Raw genomic sequence first — 23,197 nt, 5'->3', positions numbered from 1 at the left:
GGGTTTTCCATTATGGACGCGATTTGAGTAGCTGCGTCTGTCTTCCTTTGAGGTGAAAGCGCATCCGCTTTTAACGCAGCTACTGCAAGTTTCCCAAAGTTGATTAAGTTATATCTTGAAAACAATCTAAGACATCATTTTCATACGGATCTTTTTAAGAGGATTTGTTATTTCCTTATCGGATGTGTCGTCCGTGGTTTGAGTGGCGTTTATGTTGTGTCCCGTCTACGATTTTTCTGTCCGGGGTTATTGCCTGGTGGCTTATTAAATTGAGAATTTTTTGTCTGGTTATTTGCCGTGAGAGGGTTGGTGGGTTATTGATTTTAATTATTTTGTTTATTTTGTGGGTTCGAATTATTTTGAGCGTTGGATCGGTTACGGTTTGTATCGTCGTTGTCATAATCGGCGAGTATTTCTGAGAATTTATTTACCGATTTTATTTCGTGACCTGTTACCGTCCGCCGTATGTCTCGGTCGAAATGCTCCGCGATCTTTTTCACGAGTTTGTATTCTTCTGGATTCAATTCTAGCTCGCGGGCTTGACCGAACATGTATGTAGCTTAGCTGACTCGATTTCGCTGCCCAGGGTTATACTGACCGAATTCAACTTTTCTGCCGTTGATCCTTGGATTTGATTATTCTAGTATCGTTCCCTGAAGCGCGTCAAAAACGTTTCAAAACTATCGATTTCCGCATGGAGCAGATGCTACCAGTTGTGCCTGTTGCCTTCTAAGGCTCTTAATCGCAAAAAAATTATTTATTAAAGTTTATCAAAGTCTTGAAACATATAATTCTATTAAAACTCCGCGCGCATTTAAAATGGCCGCAGCCTACTATCTCTGCTTTTTGAATTTTGGCTTGACCGAGAGTCATAGACATTGCAGGACAAACACACACACATGCATGGCATCCACTGCTATACGGCTAACCGTATTCGCAACTAAGTTATTGACAACAAAGTGCGGTGATTGTTGTTCGTACCCGTAGTCCAAAAGTTCGTTGTGATATTTTCATCACTGCTGGCAACTTCGCAAGTGTTTTTTTTTTTTTTTTTTAGTAAACTGCAAAGGAGTTAATAGTGAAAGCCCTATCTCCCAGTGTAAACCTGTTGCTGCTATCAGATAAGTCCTCCCTCCCCGCCTCTCTTGGCGCTGGTGGTAAGCTAAGCACGCACTCTATTTTGCTCTGTGCAATAATACTAGTTATTAATATTCTCTTCACTCTCTCGAGTAACTTTTTACAGCGGAAGAGTCTTCCCAACGGCTCCTAAGCGTCAGCCAGAAAAACTGCATCTTTTTGCAATTTTTAAGAGCCGGGAAGGATTTCTGCAAAAAGTTGTGCTACATAACCTCAATCATTCAGAGACGTGTTCTACTAACGTTGTGCTCCGCCAATCTCCAACTCAGTCATCCGCATTGTACCTGCAAGGCACAAGCTCAGTATTTTTAATCAGTACAATGTTGTGAGTGGAGTGATATCGTGCAGTGCGGTGATTATAGACTACGAGAGTAGCTATAGCTCTAGCTATATCTCTATCTCTCTCTATTCGTCACAACGTTGCCAGTCGTTGTCGTTGCTAAGCCGGAACTTTATTTTTCTGACACCAGAGGGCAGTACTGCGTCACTTGTTTTAAACACTATGTTGAAACCTGAGGGAGATGACGAACAACTGTTGGTGCCTACATCGTGCAAGACTTGCACTGATGTCATTGCTATGCGTAATCCGCGCAAATGTGATAAATATGGCTGGTACTATCATCCTAAGTGTACGCCTATTCAGGCAATTAAGGAAGGTGGCAAGATTATACAAGTCTGCACGCAGCACCCCTACCTCTTCTCCATCTTCACGAAGCAGCAGCCCTCTGACACAATAACAAACACGCTACAGGAAACCGGTTTCTGCACCACCATCTGCACCACCATCGCGCTCTTCTAGTCCATCACGTAAAAAAGATCCCGTGCTCAACAAAATACTGGACAAGCTAAATAAACTTGACAACATAGAGAAGCAGCAGAACGCAATTAAGAACCAGCTTTCGGAGAGCAAGAGTTTTCTGCAGAAGAGAATGATAGCCATTGAGAAGTCCTTGGAGCCGCTGAAGGAGATACCGGCGCTGATTAACCGTGTAACGGTGGTGGAAGGGGATGTGGCTGCTTTGAGGGCTGAGCAGGAGGAGATTAAAGCTAAGCTTCAACAACTGCTGGCGAGTGGCGCTGGCTCTTCTTCGTCTCCATCGAATGCTCCGGCGCTGTACACTGAGACCATCCAGCAGCTCCGTGAAGCCAACACGAGAATCCAGGCGCAATTGGATGGCGTTGTGTCGTCCCAGGCAAAGCTCTCTGCAGAATTGGTCATAACCGGCCTGACCTTTTCGGAGACGACATTATAAGGCATCTTGCCTATGCAGCTCTTCGGCCCTTGGACGCTGAGCTAACGGAGAGAGACATTATCTCTGTGCGACCCCTGGGAAGGGTGATAGCAGCCCGCAATGACACTGCGGACGCTTCTGATGCAAGCCCTGGAGCAGTCAGGTTGCCGCTCTCAGTCTCACTATCCCGGGCGCTCATGCACTCGCTCATCTCTGCTAAAATCAAGATTCGGAAGCTACATACTACGCAGCTGTCTAGCGAATTGCTGCATAAGGCCCGCGATGTACTATCGCTTCCGGATTCGTTCATCAACGTCAACGAATGGTTGCCGTCTGATATCCTTTGGCTCTGCAAAACTGTAAGGGAAGCTGCAAGAGAGCACGGCTGCACCACGCTTGTGAGGGATGGTTGAATATACATCAAGCTAAAGAAGGAGGATCGTGCTGTGAAGATTGCGTCGGATGAAGATCTGAAGAATTTTTTAGGCTCGATCACAGCCAACTGAAGTACACACCCCTCATTCCACGTAGATCACCATCATCTGAATCGTCCACCACATCTTCAATCGCTCCTAAGGTAACTCTGTCTGAGGGTCTAAGAGTCTGCCATTTCAATGCGAACTCTCTTATGGGTCACATTGAGATGGTCAGGCTCTTCTTGTCCACTCGTCCCCTCTTTCACGTGATAGCTGTGACGGAAACCTGGCTTGACGAGAAGGTAACTTCTATCCCTTCACTGGAAAACTATACGCTCTGCAGACGTGACAGAAACAGAAACGGGGGAGGTGTGGCCCTTTATATACATCACTCACTGACTGCAAACGTATTATCATCCTCTGATGGAGCTTGGTTGGGCGAGCCAGGCAAACCGGAGTACCTTTTCTGTGAGGTCTTCGCGAAGGGAGTTTTACCCATCTTTGTGGGAGTCGTGTATCGTCCACCACATGCCCCTTTTATTCAGTATAATAACTTCATTGAACAGCTGACTACTTTTATGCACGACTATTCCACAAAGGTCATTATGGGTGATTTCAACGCTGACCAACCTTCCTCATCCGAAGATGCCAAGTTCATCAAGGCCTATATTGAGGAAAACTCCTTATTGTCGGTCCCTTATGGTGCCATGCACCATAAACAGGACTTCGACACCTGGCTTGACCTCTGTTTAATTGATGAGCAGGATCGCCTGCTATCACACTACAAGACTGATACTCCTTTCATCAACGGACATGACCTAATCACTGCTACTCTCAACGTACAGATCCCACGCTACGTACCTAAAGCATACTCTTACAGAAACTACAAGGGAATCGGTGCCGAGAAGCTAAGGGACTTCCTTGGCACATGTGACTGGTCATCTCTCGCTACGTCATCACTCGACGAATGCATCACCCTTCTTAAAGCTAACTTAACGAACGCCATAAATCATCTCGCCCCATTACGGACTGTTACTCCAAGACGTAAACGTCACCCGTGGTTTACCACGGCTCTTCGTGACCTCTTGACTGAACGGGACAGACTTTACAGAAGGTTTCGCAGAATTCGTCTACCTTGTGATCGAGTTTTTTATAGAGTAGCAAGGGACGACGCTCACAGACAGGTTGAGGAGGCCAGGATGAATTATTATTATTCACGCCTGTCAACCATAATTGATGTCGCTGAGATCTGGAGAGAGCTTGAGAACCTTGGAATCACCACCTCTAAAGCACCATCACCTTCTCGCTTCTCTACAGATGACCTCAACAAACACTTCAGTTCCATCTCCAATGATCCACTGGCTCCTGCAGTTGAGGTTTTTCTGCGTACCCTCGAGAGTCTAGACTTCCCTGAGCATTTCAACTTAAAGGTTATTACAGAACGTTTTGGCTGCTGTGTCGCACTTCTACACCCAGGCCAGAGGCAACGATGGCATCCCACAGGTTGTAATTTCAAAGGCACTGTCCGTACTCGCTCCTTTACTATGTCGGATTTTCAACCTGTCCTTGAGCGAGTCACGCTTCCCCTCTGCCTGAAAGATATCGCTGGTGCGAGCACTGAACAAGGTCAGTTCACCAACAGCCCTGACTGACTACCGTCCAATTTCTCTCCTCTATTTTTTATCAAAGGCGCTGGAGTATCTCGGAATATCTTGAATCTAGACTACTCATTGACAACCTACAAACAGGCTTCCGCACCGGTCACAGCACACAGTCTGGCTTAATTAAGCTGACTGATGATGTCAGGCTTGACATAAACAAAAAGAAAGTCACGCTTCTGCTTCTATTTGATTTCAGCAAGGCGTTTGATACGGTGTGTCACGTCAGGCTCCTGAGAAAGCTATCGTCTTTCGGCTTCTCCACGCAGGTCATCCGCTGGCTTGCATCTTACCTCACGGGAAGAAAGCAGACCGTTATTGGTGACAACGACGAGCTCTCCACCTTCCGGCCCCTGAACACCGGTGTCCCGCAGGGATCGGTTCTAGGTCCCCCGCTGTTCGCGTTGTACATCAATGACATTATAACATATGCAGCCAATGCCACCTTGAGGAGCTCGATTCTTGTTCTGACAAGATGAGAGCTAATGCCGAAAGGATAATGGGCTGGGCTGCACAAGATCACCTTAAACTTAATGTCCTGAAAACTAAGGCAATCGTCCTGGGCTCCCACTACTATATTAATGCTTTACCAACCGTTGCTAACACCTACATCAACATAGGGGGAGCCCAGGTCCAGTATGAATCATCCGTGTGCAATCTGGGGTTGGTGCTTGATTCCAAACTAACGTGGAAAGAGCACGTTACACAACTATGCAAACGTGCTCACTCATTAATGTATAGGCTTTACTTTTTCAGGAAAAGTACCAATCTCAGGTTGCGTAAACATCTCGTGCAAGCACTCCTATTTCCAATCATCGACTACTGCTCATTGGTATACTGTGACCTGACCCAAGAACTTGACACAAAACTCCAGAGACTCGTAAACACGGGAATTCGTTACATCTATGGTGTAAGGAAGGACGAGCACATCTCCCCCTACAGGCGTGAACTGCAATGGCTTACAACTGCCGGACGTAGAAAGTACTTTGCAGCCTGTTTTCTACGAAAATTGTTTAACACAGCTGTGCCTTCTTACATCTTGGCCTTTTTTAACTTTCACGTCGCGCACAGACCTGTGAGTGGGGAGGTGACGCCTCTGGACACCCCGACTTTCAAGACGGAGACGCTAAAAGGTTCATTCCATATAAGCGTCTCATACCTCTGGAACTCGCTACCATCACGCCTTCGCAACACTAAATCCATGTCACACTTCAAACAATTAGCTAAAGAATATTTTTATGCACTTGAAAACTCATAATCATCTCGCAAATACTTACACTCCTCCACTCTATATGTATCATTTCACATTCACTCTATATATATATATATATATATATATATATATATATCATCTCTCTCACACACACATGCACAAATTATAACTTGTTTTACTTTATACTGTTATTTTGAATTGTACAACACAATGTACAGAAATAAAACTTATTTAATCTAATCTAATCTAATCCCTAAGAACCTTACGGCCGGGTCAGCGGGCGGGGACGGGAGAGCTCCAGGCGTTAAGCGGCGCAAGGACGCCGACTCGAATCCTCCGGCGAATCAGACCACCAGAAAACGACCCAACGTGGAGCCTAAAATCATGGCTGCCAGGATGGTGGACCCCTTGACGAGGGCGATCGTGTGCGAGGGATATCCTGACGAAGAGCTGACGCATCAGCAGTTGGCACTCGTCAGGGAGGCGGTCCAGACAGAGATCGATAAGATCCCCAATGGACCGTGGCCCGAGTTCAATGACTCCTTCGTGAAAATGGGGTCCATCGTCGTGGTAGCCAGCAACACCTTTTCAAGGGACTGGCTGGAGGAGATAATCCCCCGGCTAAGACCTTGGGAGGGCGCAAAGCTCCTCATGGTTGGGATGTTTGAGCTCAAGAAGCCTCGAAGAGCCACTCTCCGCGTGCCTGGAAACAGGCTTGAGCCGGGAGTGGTTCTGAGCCGATTGAGTCACAGGCATCCGGACCTGTTGATTAGTAGGTGGATGGTGCTGAGTATCGAAAGCAGGGAGGGGCCAGACTGTGGAACCTTTCTCGTGCTCAGCATACCCGAAACCTCGGCAAGGCTGCTCCGGCAGCGCAATTTTCAACTGCACTGGGGCCTGGGCCGGATTACCGTCAGGGTTGATGAGGGTCCCCGGGGGCAGTGCGAACAGAGCAATATCTCTTTCCAGAGAAGCTGTCCCTGGACCATCCCAAAGGGAACATGGGGTACCCCATGGTGGAACTGGGAGCTAGAGGATCTGCGACGTGAAACGGGGAGGACCTTCAACAGGGCCAAGAATACTCGCAATATTGTCGATTGGCGAATTCTCAGAGAAGCCCAGAGGCTATATAAAAACCGCATCAACGTGGTGAGAATCAAGGGATGGAGGGACTACTGCGATGATATCGAGAGATATCCTGACGCGGCCAGACTCCTCCGGATACTCGCGAAAAATCCTGATGTATGGATTGAAGCAATCAGACTGCCTACAGGAGAATACACAACCTCGGAAGAGGAGTGTTTAAAACTACTTCTGGAAGCCAACTTCCCGGGCTTTCGGCTCTCCCATGAGATGGAGAATGAGAGCTCGGGTAGGAATAGGCAGCAGAGGGCGGCATGGGATCTGGCGGCGAAGGTCGTCACACCGGAAAAGGTCAAGTGGGCCATAAGAAACTTTCAACTCTTCAAGGCGCCGGGCATCGACGGAATCTACTCGGCATTCCTTCAAGAGGGGCTGGAGGAACTGGTTGGCCCCTTAGTAAAGCTCTTCAAAGCAAGTGTAGCTTTGGCTCATGTACCTGAAATATGGAAAACGGCCAGGGTTGTGTTTATTCCTAATTGTAAGACAGGGAAGTCAAGTCACACCACCGTCAAGGATTATAGACCTTTAAGTCTTAACTCCTTTGTGTTTAAGACACTAGAAAGATTGATGGATAGATTTATTGAAGACATATCCTAACCGTGCTTCCTCTTCACCCTAACCAGCATGCGTACAGGGCGGGATTCTCTACAGAGACTGCCTTACACTCGGCTTTCAATAATAAAATACGTGGCACATCGGAGGAAGGCGAACCTCGATAAGCTGTAAATCTAAAACTATATCTTTAAACCCACCTACCCCACGCCCAGCGAGTTCAATAATAAAATACGTGGCACATCGGAGGAAGGCGAACCTCGATAAGCTGTAAATCTAAAACTATATCTTTAAACCCACCTACCCCACGCCCAGCGAGTTCAATAATAAAATACGTTGCACATCGAGGAAGGCGAACCTCCGGGGCTGGGTTGAGAGGGAGCATACTAAGGAATGACAAGCAACTCAAGGATGCAGACAAGCCAAAGTGGTAATGAGACAGGACACCAATGTCGGCTGGACCAAGTGCATCGCAGGAGGCAGCAGAAATAATTCCCGACTCCTGACACAAATAGTGACCGGGCACATCCGCTTAAAGTACTACGGTCTGAAGATGGGGAATGAGGCATATGTAGGTGGTGCGAGGGGGCAGAAGAAACGCCTACCCATGTACTGACTGTTTGCCCAAAATTTGCGCAGCTCAGATATCAGTGCTTGGGGGAGCTTTTCCCCACGTATGAAGAATATAGGGCACTCGACGCGGGAGCTATATTGATCTTCTGGAGAAGGGCAGGCTTACCTGCGTAGGGGATGCCATGACGAAGGGTGGTACAATGGGTTTACAGCCTAAGTGCCAGGGATCTTGGTGGTCCCCCCTTCATAGTAATAATAATAATAATAATATTGACAACAATGTGCGGTGATTGTTGTTCGTACCCGTAGTCCAAAAGTTCGTTGTGATATTTTCTTCACTGCTGGCAACTTCTCGAGTGTTTTTTTTTTAATAAACTACAAAGGAGTAAATAGTGAGAGCCCTATCTCCCAGTGTAAACCTGTTGCTGCTATCAGATAAGTCTTTCATTTTACATAATATTTTGTTAATTCTTCTGAGTGGCAAAAGAGCTTGTTGCTTTGTGTTTAAACCAGCTTGTATTTATTTCAGCTTATTGGAGATACTATGCATCTAGAGGACGGTTTCGTGCGTATATGCTGAATTTGCTTGGGCAAGAGTTATCATGGTGAGTCTGATCATTTATTTAATTAACACCCCAAAAAACTACACTAGTTTCTAATATTCATTCGCAATGTGTTTCATTTGTTATATTTTAATTTGCACCACAAACGCAAAATGTCATGTGATAATTGCCCTTATTTTACTATTCTTGAGTAAAGTTAAAGACTGTTTATACCGTCTCATTACATGTTGAGATTAGTGAATAATTCTGCGTTGATTATCATGTGATATTAGTACAATAATTTCTTTGATATTTCTCTGATTACTCAGTGCACCACGTCCGTTACTCTATAAACCCTTTCGAAAATAATCTGCATGTAATACTGCATAATTAACTGCGTGCATTTATGCATGCCCTCCTGCACAGCCATCTGTATAATTTTATGCATATTCATGTGCATGTGGTTCTGCATAATGTCCTGTATATGGTTATATAAGTGATAGTACAGGCACTCAAGTTGAATTAAATGCACAGAATTCGCAAAAATTATGCATAAATATCTGCATGTTTTCATTATTCTGTTCATAGGTATAATAAGATGTTTTATCGTTATTTTGCATATTCTGCATAACTTTCTTTAGCAGCAATTACACGAATTTATGCATGTATTCATGCCTAAAATTAAGTACAATCTGATATACAAATTTATGCAGGCAAATGTATGAAATTTCGATAACTTTTACTGCGTTATATCCTTACAAAAAAGGTCTGCAGAGATCTCTTGAAATTTAGACTCTTTGCAGAGATTATTTCATTGTACAGATTTCTTTGCAGAGAAATTTTTCTTATTTATAGGACATCAAAACTTATAAAGTTGTTTTATTGTCCAATTCCAATCTATAAAGCCAAAAAACTTTTTTTTTCTTTTACAATTATGCTTTTATTAAGAAAATATAACACATAAAATATGTTTAATGCTTATTATTTTTTAAGTTCTTTTCTCTTGTATGAGATTTTATTGTATGTCATTTTATTAATTAATGTCCGGTTCTGCTTTGTGTAGCCAAATCTGTTCTGCACCAATTCTGCAAAAACACATTAGAATTAGATGGTTTTAAATTGTGAACAGGCTTTAGTTAAAAAAACTTATATATCCCTACACAATATAAAATTTTCCATTTTGTTTTCAGGACCTTCAAAATACAATTTAGACCCTAAAAATCGAAAGCTCGCCCTAACGAAGATTCTAAAGAGATATCTGTAGAGATCTTTGCAGAAAAATTGGCAGTAATCTATACTGAAAAATCTGTCCTTCTGAAAAAATCCTGCAGGAAATCCAACAGGAACCCTGTAGAAATCGCATAGAAAAGCTGCAGAAAATACTGCAGGAACCCAACATAAATCATGCACAAATTTCTGCAGGTTGTCTTGCGAGCATCCTGCAGGCATCCTACGGATACCTGCAGAATGATTGCAAAAGATACTTGTAGAAATTTTTGCATGATTTTGTTAGAGTTTCCTGTAGCTTATCCTGCTGATTTCCAGCAGGCATGCACGCACGTACTATCGTAGGCACGCATGCACTCACACACGCATATATCCTACTTCTTTCATGACACGCCGTGGCATAAACCTCGATTTAAGTCACGCTCGTGCAAAAATGCACTTGCTAAATCTCGGTTTATGCACGTTGTTTCATAAAATATTGTACGATACTAGGGGGGTAAAGATTATATCCCAAAAGGGGGATATTGTTCCTATCCTACGAGGGTAATATACTATTTGATTTCTTTTTGATCTTAGATTGGCTATACTTTTTCGCGTGCGATCACTACGTGTGTTTGAATTTCTGACCTCAAAAAGTGACCTTTCTGATCCATACAATATTGTATTTCGACATTTACATGAATTTCTATTAACCATAAAAAGTGAAAAGTAATAAAAAAATAATAAATACTTGCGAAGCGCGATTGGAATTGGTACACTTATAAAAATGATTCTCTTGAATCAAGAAATGGTTCCAAAGGGAATCCTTTAAATAAATATTCTTAGTATAATATACCTATTACGCAAATGCCTACACTTTTGCAAAAATTTTGAAGCAAATTGAAGCTACTTTAACCCATTAAAGCCCATGCTAAGACTGGTTGAGATAGCGACAAACAAACTGTGCTATCCTTTGCATAAGTGAAAATTAAAATATACGTATTTTTTCTTATGTCATTTGCAATTGTTTATAACTAATTATTTAAACAAATTACAAAAAAATTCATAATTTTCAAAATCTGAACGCGGAAATCGATTCTGGAGGTAAAATCGAGACGAAAACCTATATAACACTTTTTTGTCAGAGTTCAATTTGTTAGTGTAATGTAGGAATAAACAATTGCATGTTGGGGAGAAAAAGTGACCATGTCAAGTCCCAAGCAAAATCTATCTGGAATAGCAAAAAACAAACTGTGCCATCCTTTGCATAAGTGAAAAATAAAATATACGTATTTTTTCTTATGTCATTTGCAATTGTTTATAACAAATTATTTAAACAAATTACAAAAAAATCATAATTTTCAAAATCTGAATGCGGGAATCGATTCTGGAGGTAAAATCGAGACGAAAACCTATATAACACTTTTTTGTCAGAGTTCAATTTGTTATCTTTATGTAGAAATAAACTATTGACAAATAGTGTTTTCATTCTCTTGCATGGTATGTGGAATCATATCAGTATTTTTTACTGATAAATTTTGAGATCTTATACTGTAATTGGATAAGTTTATTTCATTATGCAATTCCTTCCGTGTTAGAGATCACGTTTGAGTGGCGGGCTAACGGTTGAAAACATTCATGGAATTTTTTGGAATTGGAATTTCAACATGTCGGACAAGAACGGAATGGTATTGTGAGAAATGTTCTATACCTGTTTGCAAAAGTCATAAAGTAGGACACGGCAATGAACAATAATTCAATTCCACCGAACATATTTCCAATAATTCATGTGAATATTGATAAATAAATACAATAATTAGCTTCATTCTATACGATTTTTTGAAACACTCTCAGGAGGCCGAATGTTTCTTCCTACATTACAATAACTAATTGGCCTCTGACAGAAAAGTGTTATATGGGTTTTCGTCTCAATTTTACCCCCAGAATCGATTTCCGTATTCAGATTTTGAAAATTATGAATTTTTTTGTAATTTGTTTAAATAATTTGTTATAAACAATTGCAAATGACATAAGAACAAATACGTATATTTGATTTTTCACTTATGCAAAGGATAGCACAGTTTGTTTGTCGCTATCTCAACCAGTCTTAGCATGGGCTTTAATGGGTTAATTCAAACGAATTCATTTGAACGTTTAGGAATACTTTTGATTCAAAAAGGTTTTTATTTTTGGGTAAGTAATTAAGATTCGTTCCTCTTGGTTCAAGAGAATATTTTTGTGAGTGTAGTATATGGACTAAGAATGTCTAAAAATAAAAGTAACTTACTTTTTATGTAAGCCATCCGATTTCCGTCTAATGCAGGTTTTGCATCTGAATTCTTTCTTGCATTGCCAGGTTTACCAGTGACGGAGCTTTCCGCTAATTTTTCACTTGTGAATACGTTTTCTAGCAGATCATTTATGTATGATTTCGGATCAGATTTGTTCAAATTTTTCAAGACCGTCGATGAAAGGGAGAATCCTCCAGTTTCAGTGTCATTACTTTTACTCTGCTTCATCTATAGCAAAAAATTAAACATAAGGTACATGTTTATCGTAGCTCTTAAAGTATAAGTAAACAATCATACTTTTTTATTTTATGGCATTGAAGATTTACTTTTTTTAGTTGACCCATTTTGCAAATCATTGTCCTCTAGATTTTCTTCGTCTTCCTCGGATAATTGCTTAATTAAAAATATCAAAATATTAATAATAAAACGTAGAGATATTTCATAATAAATATTTATAAATTAATAAATTCAATTTAAGAATACAAAGGAATAGAATTAAAGTAAATCAGGAATTCATGGATAAACTGTCAAGTAGATTTAAAATTTATATCATCACTAGCAAATTTGAATGCATTTCGCATTTTCTTTGTTATTTCAAATAACTTTATTTTTTAAAAGTAGGAATTTGTATATGTAGATATTCCGATATAAAAAAATTGTGCAAGACATACGGCAATAAAAGCTACAAGACATCCTGCAGGATTTTTTGCAAGAATTTGCTGCCGGTATTATTGCATACATTCTGCACGTATATCTTTCTATTTTCCTGCAGAAATTCCTGTACTACTACCTGCAATAAACTAACCCTGCTGCAAAATCTCACATGAGTGAGAAGTAAAATTTCATGTGAGATCTTGCGTCAAAATCTCATTAGAATTAAGCAGGCCAAAATTAGTTAGATAGATCAAAAAACATAATGAATCAGCTTTAAATAAAAAACGACATTCTATTTTAATGCTACCATCTGGGTGATACATTTGGAAATTGGTGTATAAAAGTACTTTAGAGCTAATTTTTCAATTATAATTTTATCTACTCGAAAACTCATGTAAAATCTAATGTAAAATATTTTGACAAATCATTATCTGAATGGTATATATGTGTGTGCGCGCGTGTGTGTGTGTGTGTATATAGACACCTTTTCTGTTTCAACTCATTATTGTAGGTGATTCGTGTAGGAATTCGTGTAGAAAAAATGAACGAAACCCATTCCTGCATACCTGTTCCCTGCAATAACTCCTGCAGGAACTTCTACATGTTTCTTATGCTCCTACATTATTTCCTGCAGCTTTTTCTTTTGGATGTCGTGCAAAATTTGTTCATAAGGGTTTCATAAAATAATTTATAAGTTTAACTAACAATATACTCAAAGCTTATGTCGACCTTTTTCTTACGCCGCAAATAATCTTTACAAAGTGTGCTCCGTTGAATTTGTTCTTTAGGAGTTAATATTCTAAACAAACGGTGTTCAAGTGTCTTAAGTGTGAAAAGAAACTTCGTAGGATTTGATATGAATATAAGAAATGATCATAGGTGAAATGAAAATAGGTTATAAATGGTATCAATGTATATATGGTCAACAATAACGGGGTCCAGGTTGATGGTGATTCATGGTGCCTAGGTATCTAGGAGGGTTATGCCATGGGTGTATATATATAGCTGATAACAGAGTCCAAGTAGTGAGCTCCATAGATTTTGGTTCGTATATCTACCTATTGGTCGTGGATGTTGTCTAATAGGGTTGCTGATGACGGGGTTAAGTTTTTACACTTATAAACAAAAACAATGAAGTGCACTACTAGGGCCATGTTATTGTCAACCCTGAACACTAGGGAGGGGGGGGGGTCAAAATAGTATATTTCGATACAAGTGCGAAAATGTTGATTCTAAACTATGCAGAGGAATTGCTAATAAGGTATATTTCTTGTAAAAACTGAGTTTTTTTAGCTTTTTCGACTATTTTTTTTTTAATAATTGAAGAATTTTCGTCATAGCACATGGACTAAAAAAGCCTTCTTTACGCTCTTAGTACCCAATATACTATTTCGGCCCACCCAGCTGAATATTTATGATTAGACAACACCTGTTTTATTATTCTAAACAACAATAACTACAAAGTACACTTTGTAAACCCTGATATGGACGAATGAAAAAGAAAAGGTTATGTTTGCATTAGTTTTAAGCTTTTCGTTAGCTAATTCTTCTGATATCAGCTAATAATTATTAAGCAAACTGGTAAGTTAGTTATAGTATACGACGTTATGCATTTTACCGTTAGCACCGTATTCTTCCGCTTGGTTGCGTTATTTGATGTCGAAGGAACTGGAGAGCAAGGAATAGGTGACTCGGGTTCTACGATTTCATCGTAAAGTTCAAGAGATTTTGTGGATGTTTTTTGGATTAGTAGCATCTCTAGATTAAATAAATAGAAACTTAATATAAATTAAGGCTATTTATTCATTGTTGAACATGTTCGTTTGCGTGTATGATTATCGTACATACGTGTTTGTGTGTACTTTGTTTTGTGCGTATGTATGCAGAGGTATTTAAGCGTGCGTGTGTAAGCGTATTACTCTTACTTTTTCTTGATGATGCTACAAGCTTTTTGTAAGTTTCATGATCCTTATTTCCATCATCTAATTTATATTGTTCAAATTCTTCCTTCAATACATCAAAATCAGTTTCAACTTTTTGCTCAAATAAAATACTTCTTTGCGTAATAAGTCAATCTCTTCTATAGAAGCCTCTACCTGTTTAATGACACACCGTGGCGTAAACCTAGATTTGTGCCATGCTCGTACAAAAATGCACTCGCTAAATCGCGGTTACGCACGTTGTGTCATAAAATATCGTACGATACTAGGGGGTAAATGGTTTTCCCCCTCGTGGGGATTTATCACCCTCGCTTCGCTTTACTTTACCGCACTAGTTTCGTAATATACTATACTATATGAAGCAGAGGCATAACAAAATACAACATCATGACCTTATATATGATTTCAATATCAAGTTAATTAATATACACTTGTAAAAAATTTAAACTGTACCCACATAAAAAAATCTGCAAAGATTCCTGCAAAGAATTCTATAGGGAATGTCAACTCTGCAGATTATTTTAAGCTACAGAGATCTCTGCTTATTTCCCTGCAGAGTTCGCTACAGTTTTTTCCGTATAGGTCTCCGGAGCAAATTCTGCAGCACAAAATAATCTCTACAGAGAGTCTAAATTCCCTACAAAGATATCTACAGACCTTTTTCCTAAGGGACACTGGCGAAAAGAGTCTGCAGAGATTCCTGCAAAGTAATTTGCAGAGAACTCTGCAGGGAATTCGGACTATGCGGAGATATAAGAAATGCATTAGTATTAGTCTGAAAAAGTTTGTATACACTTTAAATGCATTGTTAGATATTATACATTGTTTTAGAGATTAAATCATTGTCAAAAGTCGAAAAAAAATTTTAAAAAGTACCGTAACCAGGAATCTCTGCAAACTCTTTTTGTAAGTGCCCTTAGGAAAAAATCCTGCATGAAATGCTGCAATAAATCTTGCACGAGCTTGCTGGTGCCTGCAGCAATCATGCAGAAATTTCTACAGGTCTTTTTTGCGAGCATCCTGCAGTCATCCTGCATGTATTTTATTCACTTCTCCTACAGAAAATTCTGCAAGTATTGCTAACAATAAAAAATAGTTTACTTTAATTGTTTATTAAAAATGGATTAAAATATTGAAAAGAATGAAAAAGGTGCTTATATTAGGTTGTAGCACCCGGATGATACCACGAAAAGCGAGGAACAACGTGTTCTAAATGTTGTTTTTTTAATATTTTTTATAAAAAAATTTTTTGTTAATTATCAATTTAAGTAATCAATTTCCCCTATTTTTCGTGGTATTATCTGGATGATACAACCTAATATAGACACCTTTTTCATCCCTTTTAACGTTCTAACTCATTTCTAAACAAATAAAGTAAACAATTTATTTCAGGCAATACTTGCAGGATTTCCTGCAGGAAAAGAGTTCGAAATACATGTAGAATGCATGCAGGATGCTCGCTAAAAATACCTGCAGAAATTTCTGCATGATCGCTGGAGACACGCTAAAATGTTATCTAACCAATTTTTGTTTTTTACGCGTTTTCAACCATTCTCAGTCGATTGATGACTAAAAAAAATTGAAACTTAAAAAATTTTTAAAAAATTGGACTTTTTTTTTAAATCAAAAGTTGTGATAAATTTTCTAAGTTCAAATTTAAAAAAAAGCCACTGATTGACTCAAAATGAGTTAACAAGCGTAAAAAACAAAAAATTGATTAGATGAGATTTCGGCGTGAGATCTCACCTAAGATCTCAAGTGAGATCTCACGTGAGATTTTTCAATAGGGGAAGAAATACCTGCAGATATTTTTGCACGATTTCTACTATATTCGCTTTTTTGCTAGATTTTTTACAGGAATTTTTTATATGTGAAAACCATAATTTTGATGATACTATATTGTAGAACCTATTAATTCACTGATTTTATCAATTTCAAACTGTTTTAGATCATAAGAATTTAAAACTTAAGTTATTTTTAGGTGGAATGAAAAAGACTACATCATTTTTTCCTATTACAATATTTGGAAGATTATTAGTATATTACGATACATGTGACCTAAGTATCCGATTATTCCAAGGCGTGTATTAGCACCCGAGCGCAGTGAGGGTGATGAAACGCCGTGCACTAATGGGCTGCTTAGTTCATAAGTATCGTATAAAATTTTATAGCACAGCTACTTAAATCCGCCAAGTCACGCCTATCCGTGATCTCAGCAGTCCATTATTGTACTGTGAGGTTAGCGCACGAGTATAGCGAGTGCGATATACACGGTGTAAGAATGGACTACTTAGGTCACGGATAGGCGTGACTTAAACGCGGATTTAAGCCACACTGTGCTATAATAGTACATTACGATACGTGTGACTTAAATCGTTCTTTTTACACGGCGCAGTTAGCACCCGAGCGTAGCGAGGGCGCTAAGCACCGTGTAAAAAAGAACCATTTAAGTCAAGAGTATCGTATAAAAGTTTATAACACAGACTGCTAAACTCCGCAAGTCTCGCCTATTCGTGACTGAACAGCGGATGTTAGCCACACTGTGCTATAAAATTTATCAATGCATCATTACTCGCCCTAACAAAAATAATGTGCAGAGATCTGTGCATAGATTCTTTAAAAAATAATAACAACATTTATAATTTAAAATAATCACAAATTAAACAATTATTTATTTAATTAGTATTTATTTGTCATTTATGATCTAAAATATTTTTGAGGTTAGGAAATTTAAAACATTTTGACCAATCAGCATGGCCGCGAACTTCCCATGATGGTCATGAAATATGTAAAAAGTGTTATTTTATCAAATTTATAGCATAAAAAAATCACATATAAAATTCCTATAGAAAATGCAACTGGAAATCCTGCAGGACCTCTTGTAGAAAAAACTGCAAAATGCATGCAAACAATCATATAATAGCAGAATATCCTATAATATTATTACCTACAGAATTTCTTACAGGAAATCGCGCAGGTGTTTTTTGTAAGGTTATGCATTAATCAAAATATGCATAATTTTTTCATAAGACAACTCACTCGTTTCAATAGTAAACCTACCCACAGGGACAATCTACGACTTTAATATAATTACTTGCATAATGTACTATTGAAAACAGTTGTTTAATATTGGCACACGTGTGGAAAAAACACAAGAGGTTATACAGCAGAAAAACCCGCAGATATAATCCTTTAAGACTTCTATAGAGAGACTATAGGAACGATATGAACGAAGCTCTATAGTAATTGCTGAATATTTTATGGTATAATCTAAAGGTTTCTATCTGAAATAATCCCTTACAAATAAATGTGCAGTGATTTGTGCATAGATCACTGCAGAGTTTTCTGCACAGACCTCGGTACAGATCTCTGCACAAAATTTGAACAGTCTCCTTTTAATTTTCAGAATATCCTTAAAAGTAAAATATTAACATAATGAGTGTCTATTTAAGTGTTATCATCCGGATAATAAGATACAAATTTTGTATAGAGATCTTTGCTTATTTATAATAACGTTATTCGGTAAAATAAAGATATTTAGAGGCTAGGTAAAGTTTTGTGTAGCCAATACAAAAAATACATAAATGAAAAATTCATGACAAAACCTATATTTTTCAGAACGTATATGGCTCTGTTTCATTGTATACAATAAAAAGAAATTCTCTTTTATTTAAAAAGTTTTCTATTTTCTAAAAAGTTATAATTCAAATATATTATTATAATATTTTGCTACTTACGCAAATTGTTGGTTCAGATGCCTTTGACTTTACAATTTGTTCTAAGAGAATTTTTGGTTGTTAACCGTTAGATATTAGTTTAGCTTTATTATTTTCTTCATCATTGTTATCATTGAGCAATGCCTTTCCCTTGTTCGTTTCTGCTTTCTTTCCTACATCTTTGTGGTTCTCAAAAAATTTGTATGCACAACAATTTCTAAAGCACTTTTATACTTTTTTAATGTTTTTTTATTACTGCTTTTAAAAAGAAATAAGCTTTTTTCAGGCTCTCGACAAATCTGATTAAATTTTTTTTTTTTAATGCGTTGTCATGACAACATTTAGTATGTAGTCCGATCATAAAGTATCGATCTCCATAGCAGTATGAACTATGCTACGGGCCGTTATGGCTCCTGCACTCTGCAGTCTGCTCGTAAGAAGAAAGAACGAGGAATAGCACCTGACAGCCAATCATAAGTGAGCTTTAAAAAGACTCCTTCCTCTTGAGTAGGAATGGGCGCCATTACTGATTACTCGTTCTTCCGTCTTACGTGCAGAAGCCCTTACATGCTTTATGGAATAACGAATAAAAAGTTAAAATAAGTAATAAGAATTAAGAAATACTACCCTAGCTGATCTAGCAGGTTTCCAGAGTAGAATCTAGATGAAAACCCCGATAAATCAGACATGATTTCTGGAAGAAATCTCGGTAGAATTTTTTCTCCACTATGATTTGTTCATATAACCTTACGTTTCACACCAATGATCCTGCTCTTCTTTGACATATGTCCACATACCTCTCATACATGACAGTATGTACAGCATTGTGTACTGACTGACTTTGTATTATTCAAGTAAAAGTACTGTGTCAAAAGTGTCATCGATGCACTCACACGTCACCAATGATGAGGTTTGCACATGTTCAATCTCATCAGTATGCGAGCCAGTTACTCTCAACCACCAAATCTCTCAAATGGGAGCCAAAATAAAACTGTGAAAAAAGTAATCGAAATCAATTAAATTTGATTTTGCCGCCAAAGCCATAGGGTTCAGGGTGCAAAGCCGAACCAAGACTGATTTAGCATGATTATGAGAGATTTGGTGGTTGACAGTGACTGCGCTCGCATACTGATGAGATTTGAATTACCTGTGCAAACCTCATCATTGGTGACTGTGAGCATCGATGACACTTTTCACACAGTAATTGCACTTGAACAACACAAAGTCAGTCAGTACAGCATGCTTGTATATACAGTCATATATGACAGTGTGCATGTGTAGGGTTAGGTTTTCACTCTTAATGGGCACTTTTTGAAAATAATATTATCCCTTGAAAATCATTCTAGATGAATTAATAGGCTAAATATTCATCATTCAACATTGACTGAAACTGTGAAAACTGTAGTTCTGTCTGCTATGCTATTCTGCTGTATAACATAGCAGACAGCCTCTACAATACTTCTAGTATGCCTGTGCCTGGCCTGAACCGTACGCGCATGCGCAAAAAATTAAGAGAACTTCTGCTACTCGGGTTTCAGCGTAGAAACTACGCATATTTCTCGACGGATTCTGGGTTTCATTTCTACCGAGTCGCTAGGGAACGGGCCAGAACTTATCGGCCATTTGCTACCAGGGTGCATGGAAGCCATGAGGATGTTTGCCCTGCAAGCTGGAGCCAGATGGCGCAGTACACGTTGTGGCTGCTATGGCCGCCGCTCTAAATAACGTAGCTGTGCTAGTCTGTCGCGAACGTGGAGGGGGATCATCATTTAAATCAGCATGATAATTTGCATAAGTATTGTGAATTTTGCAAAACTATAACTATAAATAGGCTACCTCACTTATTTTATGCAGCGAAAATCTAGAAATAGCCTTATATAAGCATAAGAGTAGCATAAAACGTTTGTAATTTAATTGCGGATTCTACAAGTGCCTTGGGTTTTGCAAAATTCTCAGTAATTGTGCGAAAAATAATGTTGGTTTGAGTGGAGGCTGCCCTCCATGCTCTCCACATTATACATTTGAATTCACGGCTGTTTGTATTCTGTTCTTCTATTCGTGCGTGGCGACCATGACAGTTGAGACGCGTACGGGCGCCACCTAGATCGATCTTGCAGAGCAAACATCCTCATATTATTTATTGCAACAAGAGGCCAAAAGTACCACTACATTTTATTTTGGGCGCCAGGAATGAATGCGCTAGTTTTGGCCCAACAATGTGACTTATAGGGGAGAGGGGGTGAACTTAAACGCTTTTTTGTCGCTTTATATTTTAAAACCGTTAAAAGAAAATAAAAAATCAATCAATTAGGTTTCAAGTACTTCGATTAAAGTTATTATACAAAAATGTTCAGCTCCCTAAATGGCCACTGTAAAAATCCGTCTACAACTTTAACAAAGCATAACTTTTATAAAATTGCCCCAGGGGTGGGGCAATCCTATAATGGTATCGGGGAAATATTATACAGATTGAATTTAAATACAGAATAGGGTGAAAAAATTATTCAGAAAATTGTACACAATCTCCAAGTATGTTTCAAACCTTTTTTTTATTTTTGTAAGTGCTGTGACGGAGATGAAGATTTTACATCATATAATTGGCGACCCATGTCGCTACTATAGGTCAGTCATCCCTTGCCACAGCTTATGCGGCATTCGACAGCTTTTTTCAGCATACCTTATTTTTACTGATCTTTTTTTAGTATTTACGAACTATTTTAAGCTATAATTAAAGTGCTGAAGGCATGTTTATAAAAATGGATTTTAAGTCCATATCTCTCTCTGTTAATCTTATGTACAGTATTGCCCCGTACCTGATGTACAAACTAGCCCCAAGGATTTTGAAAAATTCAATTGTTAATATCTAGCCTTAAAACTTACGTAGAGCAAGCGACCCGGCGTCAAAATCACCCTTTTAACGTGTACTTTTTGATCTCACAGGCCGAAAATATTAATTTTTAGACATACTGGCATGTTCACACTTTTCCTGACTTTTAAAAGTTACAGAAAGTATTCGAAAATTTTTCGTTCACTGGCCCTGCACGCATAACTGCTGCTTACAGAAAAGTCCGACGGTCCAAATGCCGGTTTTGGTGAGATATGACATATATGTTACAGGCGGAGCGTAGGTCCGCTTTACTCAAAAGTTATAGAAAAGTTATATCCCTGTTGAAAAGACCTCATAAAATTTTATAAAAAAAATTTTTTTATCGAAATTAACGAGGTTTTTACACCCGGAGATCCTAATAAAATACTAGGTGCTATTATAAAGGTATCAGGAATTATCAGATAGAAACGATAGGATTTACAGTACACTCCTCGTAAGATATAATAAAATGTAAGTTTTTTATACGGTTTTATATGAAATAAATTTATAAGGTTTTATATGTAATGAATTTTTAAAATACTAATACAAAATATTAACAAACGTATGTTGTAACAAGATAAATATTTACATTTAGCCTCATAATATAACTTAATTAAAGTACTTTTCATAAAATTTAGTAATTAATTGCTGTAAGGTATATACTTTATCTTTTTGTATAAACAACTATACTGCGGTATTGGTAATATAACAACATGGCGGCTGAGCGTAGTAAAACACATAGGATTGTATATCTATATATACCAAAATTTAACTGTCATGGCGGCTGAGAGTAGTAAAAAATACATGCGATTGTATATCTATATCGTGTAGTGTTATATTATCAATCAAAACCTACTTTTTGTGCTGGCAAGACAAAAAGTGACTAATGACGCAATAAAAATCAAATTGCTAATTGAATTATCGGATTACTTTCTCAAAAAGGATTTTTCCTATGATTTATTAAATTCTTTCTATTCTATATCTATCTTTACCGTCGTTGATATATTAACGATAAACATACCATATATTGAACAAGTCATGATGCTATATTTTAAAAGTAAAATTAGTACGTTATTCAATGTATAAGTACTATGCCGTTTGTCTTTTCGAAAATCTGATAACAGGTTCGTAATGAGCAGACCAAAAGATCTTTATAATCAAAATCTTAAAAAATCAAATTGATTAATTTTCAAAATACATGATATTGAATCCGCGATACACACCCGCTAATGATAAAAAAAGGTTGAAACAAGTATTCAACCATATTGCAAAATAAAATTCAATTTTATAGTGGGTATGTTAAAAAATTGTATATTGTACTCGAGAATGAAGGTGGGCTGTGTATCCCTGCGTATATATCGCTCTCGCTTCGCTCGGGCGCCAACTCACACGCAGAGAGTGCACATTCTACTTAATTCCCTAGGTACCTAATATACAAAACTTAAATATAAGATAAAATTCTCAGAATGTTATTCTCCTTGCTCAATGGGTTTTAAGTTCAATTATATTTAATCGAAACAATGTTTTATTTTACCACTTCCATACAATTATTTATTTTAGTAAAAGAAATATTTAATTCAAGTAAAATATTTATCTTGTTCACGAATATACTCTACTCAATTTATGTTCAATAAATTGAAGCAATAGCTTATGCCTAATTAAGTAAAAAAAACTTACACTTCATATTTTCTGCAGGTGATAGCAAAATTTTTTTGTATCTTCTGCGAGTCCATTTGTTCACTTTCCCTTTCCGATAATCATCCGATAAATACAATTTATAATTATTTCGTGTTGGGCTCATTTTTACTAGAATAAATGTTTTAAATTCAAATATTACAAAAACATAAAAAATTTTAATGGCAAAAAATATCTTTATTTTTTATGGATAGGAGGAATACATGATTATTGAAAAAGAAAGCAAGCAACTGAAGCACGTAATACCAAAACAAAAATAAAAGAAATACACAGAAACAAGAAGACTACAGGAAGTGTGTAAGTAAAGGCTCATGTTAGACTACTACATAAGCCTTTATTTACACAAAGTGAGTAAAGGCTGAT

At 38.1% G+C, this 23,197-nt stretch overlaps 2 protein-coding genes across 5 annotated transcripts in view; one reads left to right on the top strand and one right to left on the bottom strand.

Annotated features, from left to right (window-relative positions):
• LOC100116911 (exocyst complex component 8) overlaps nucleotides 1–23,197 on the top strand; it is a 342,632-nt gene that overhangs the window by 174,668 nt on the left and 144,767 nt on the right. The window lies entirely within an intron of this gene.
• Nucleotides 8,522–18,649, bottom strand: LOC107981710 (BEN domain-containing protein 6-like). Its single transcript, XM_016988129.3, has 4 exons — nucleotides 18,295–18,649; nucleotides 12,261–12,356; nucleotides 11,960–12,191; nucleotides 8,522–9,551 (listed from the first exon to the last, which is right to left on the bottom strand). The coding sequence occupies exons 3-4, from the start codon at nucleotides 12,189–12,191 to the stop codon at nucleotides 9,448–9,450; spliced, it is 336 nt and encodes a 111-aa protein (XP_016843618.1). The 5' UTR covers nucleotides 12,261–12,356; nucleotides 18,295–18,649; the 3' UTR covers nucleotides 8,522–9,447.

The sequence above is a fragment of the Nasonia vitripennis genome, assembly GCF_009193385.2.
Source record: "Nasonia vitripennis strain AsymCx chromosome 1 unlocalized genomic scaffold, Nvit_psr_1.1 chr1_random0005, whole genome shotgun sequence".
NCBI lineage: Eukaryota > Metazoa > Arthropoda > Insecta > Hymenoptera > Pteromalidae > Nasonia > Nasonia vitripennis.
This window is presented reverse-complemented; position numbering and strand designations above follow the sequence as displayed.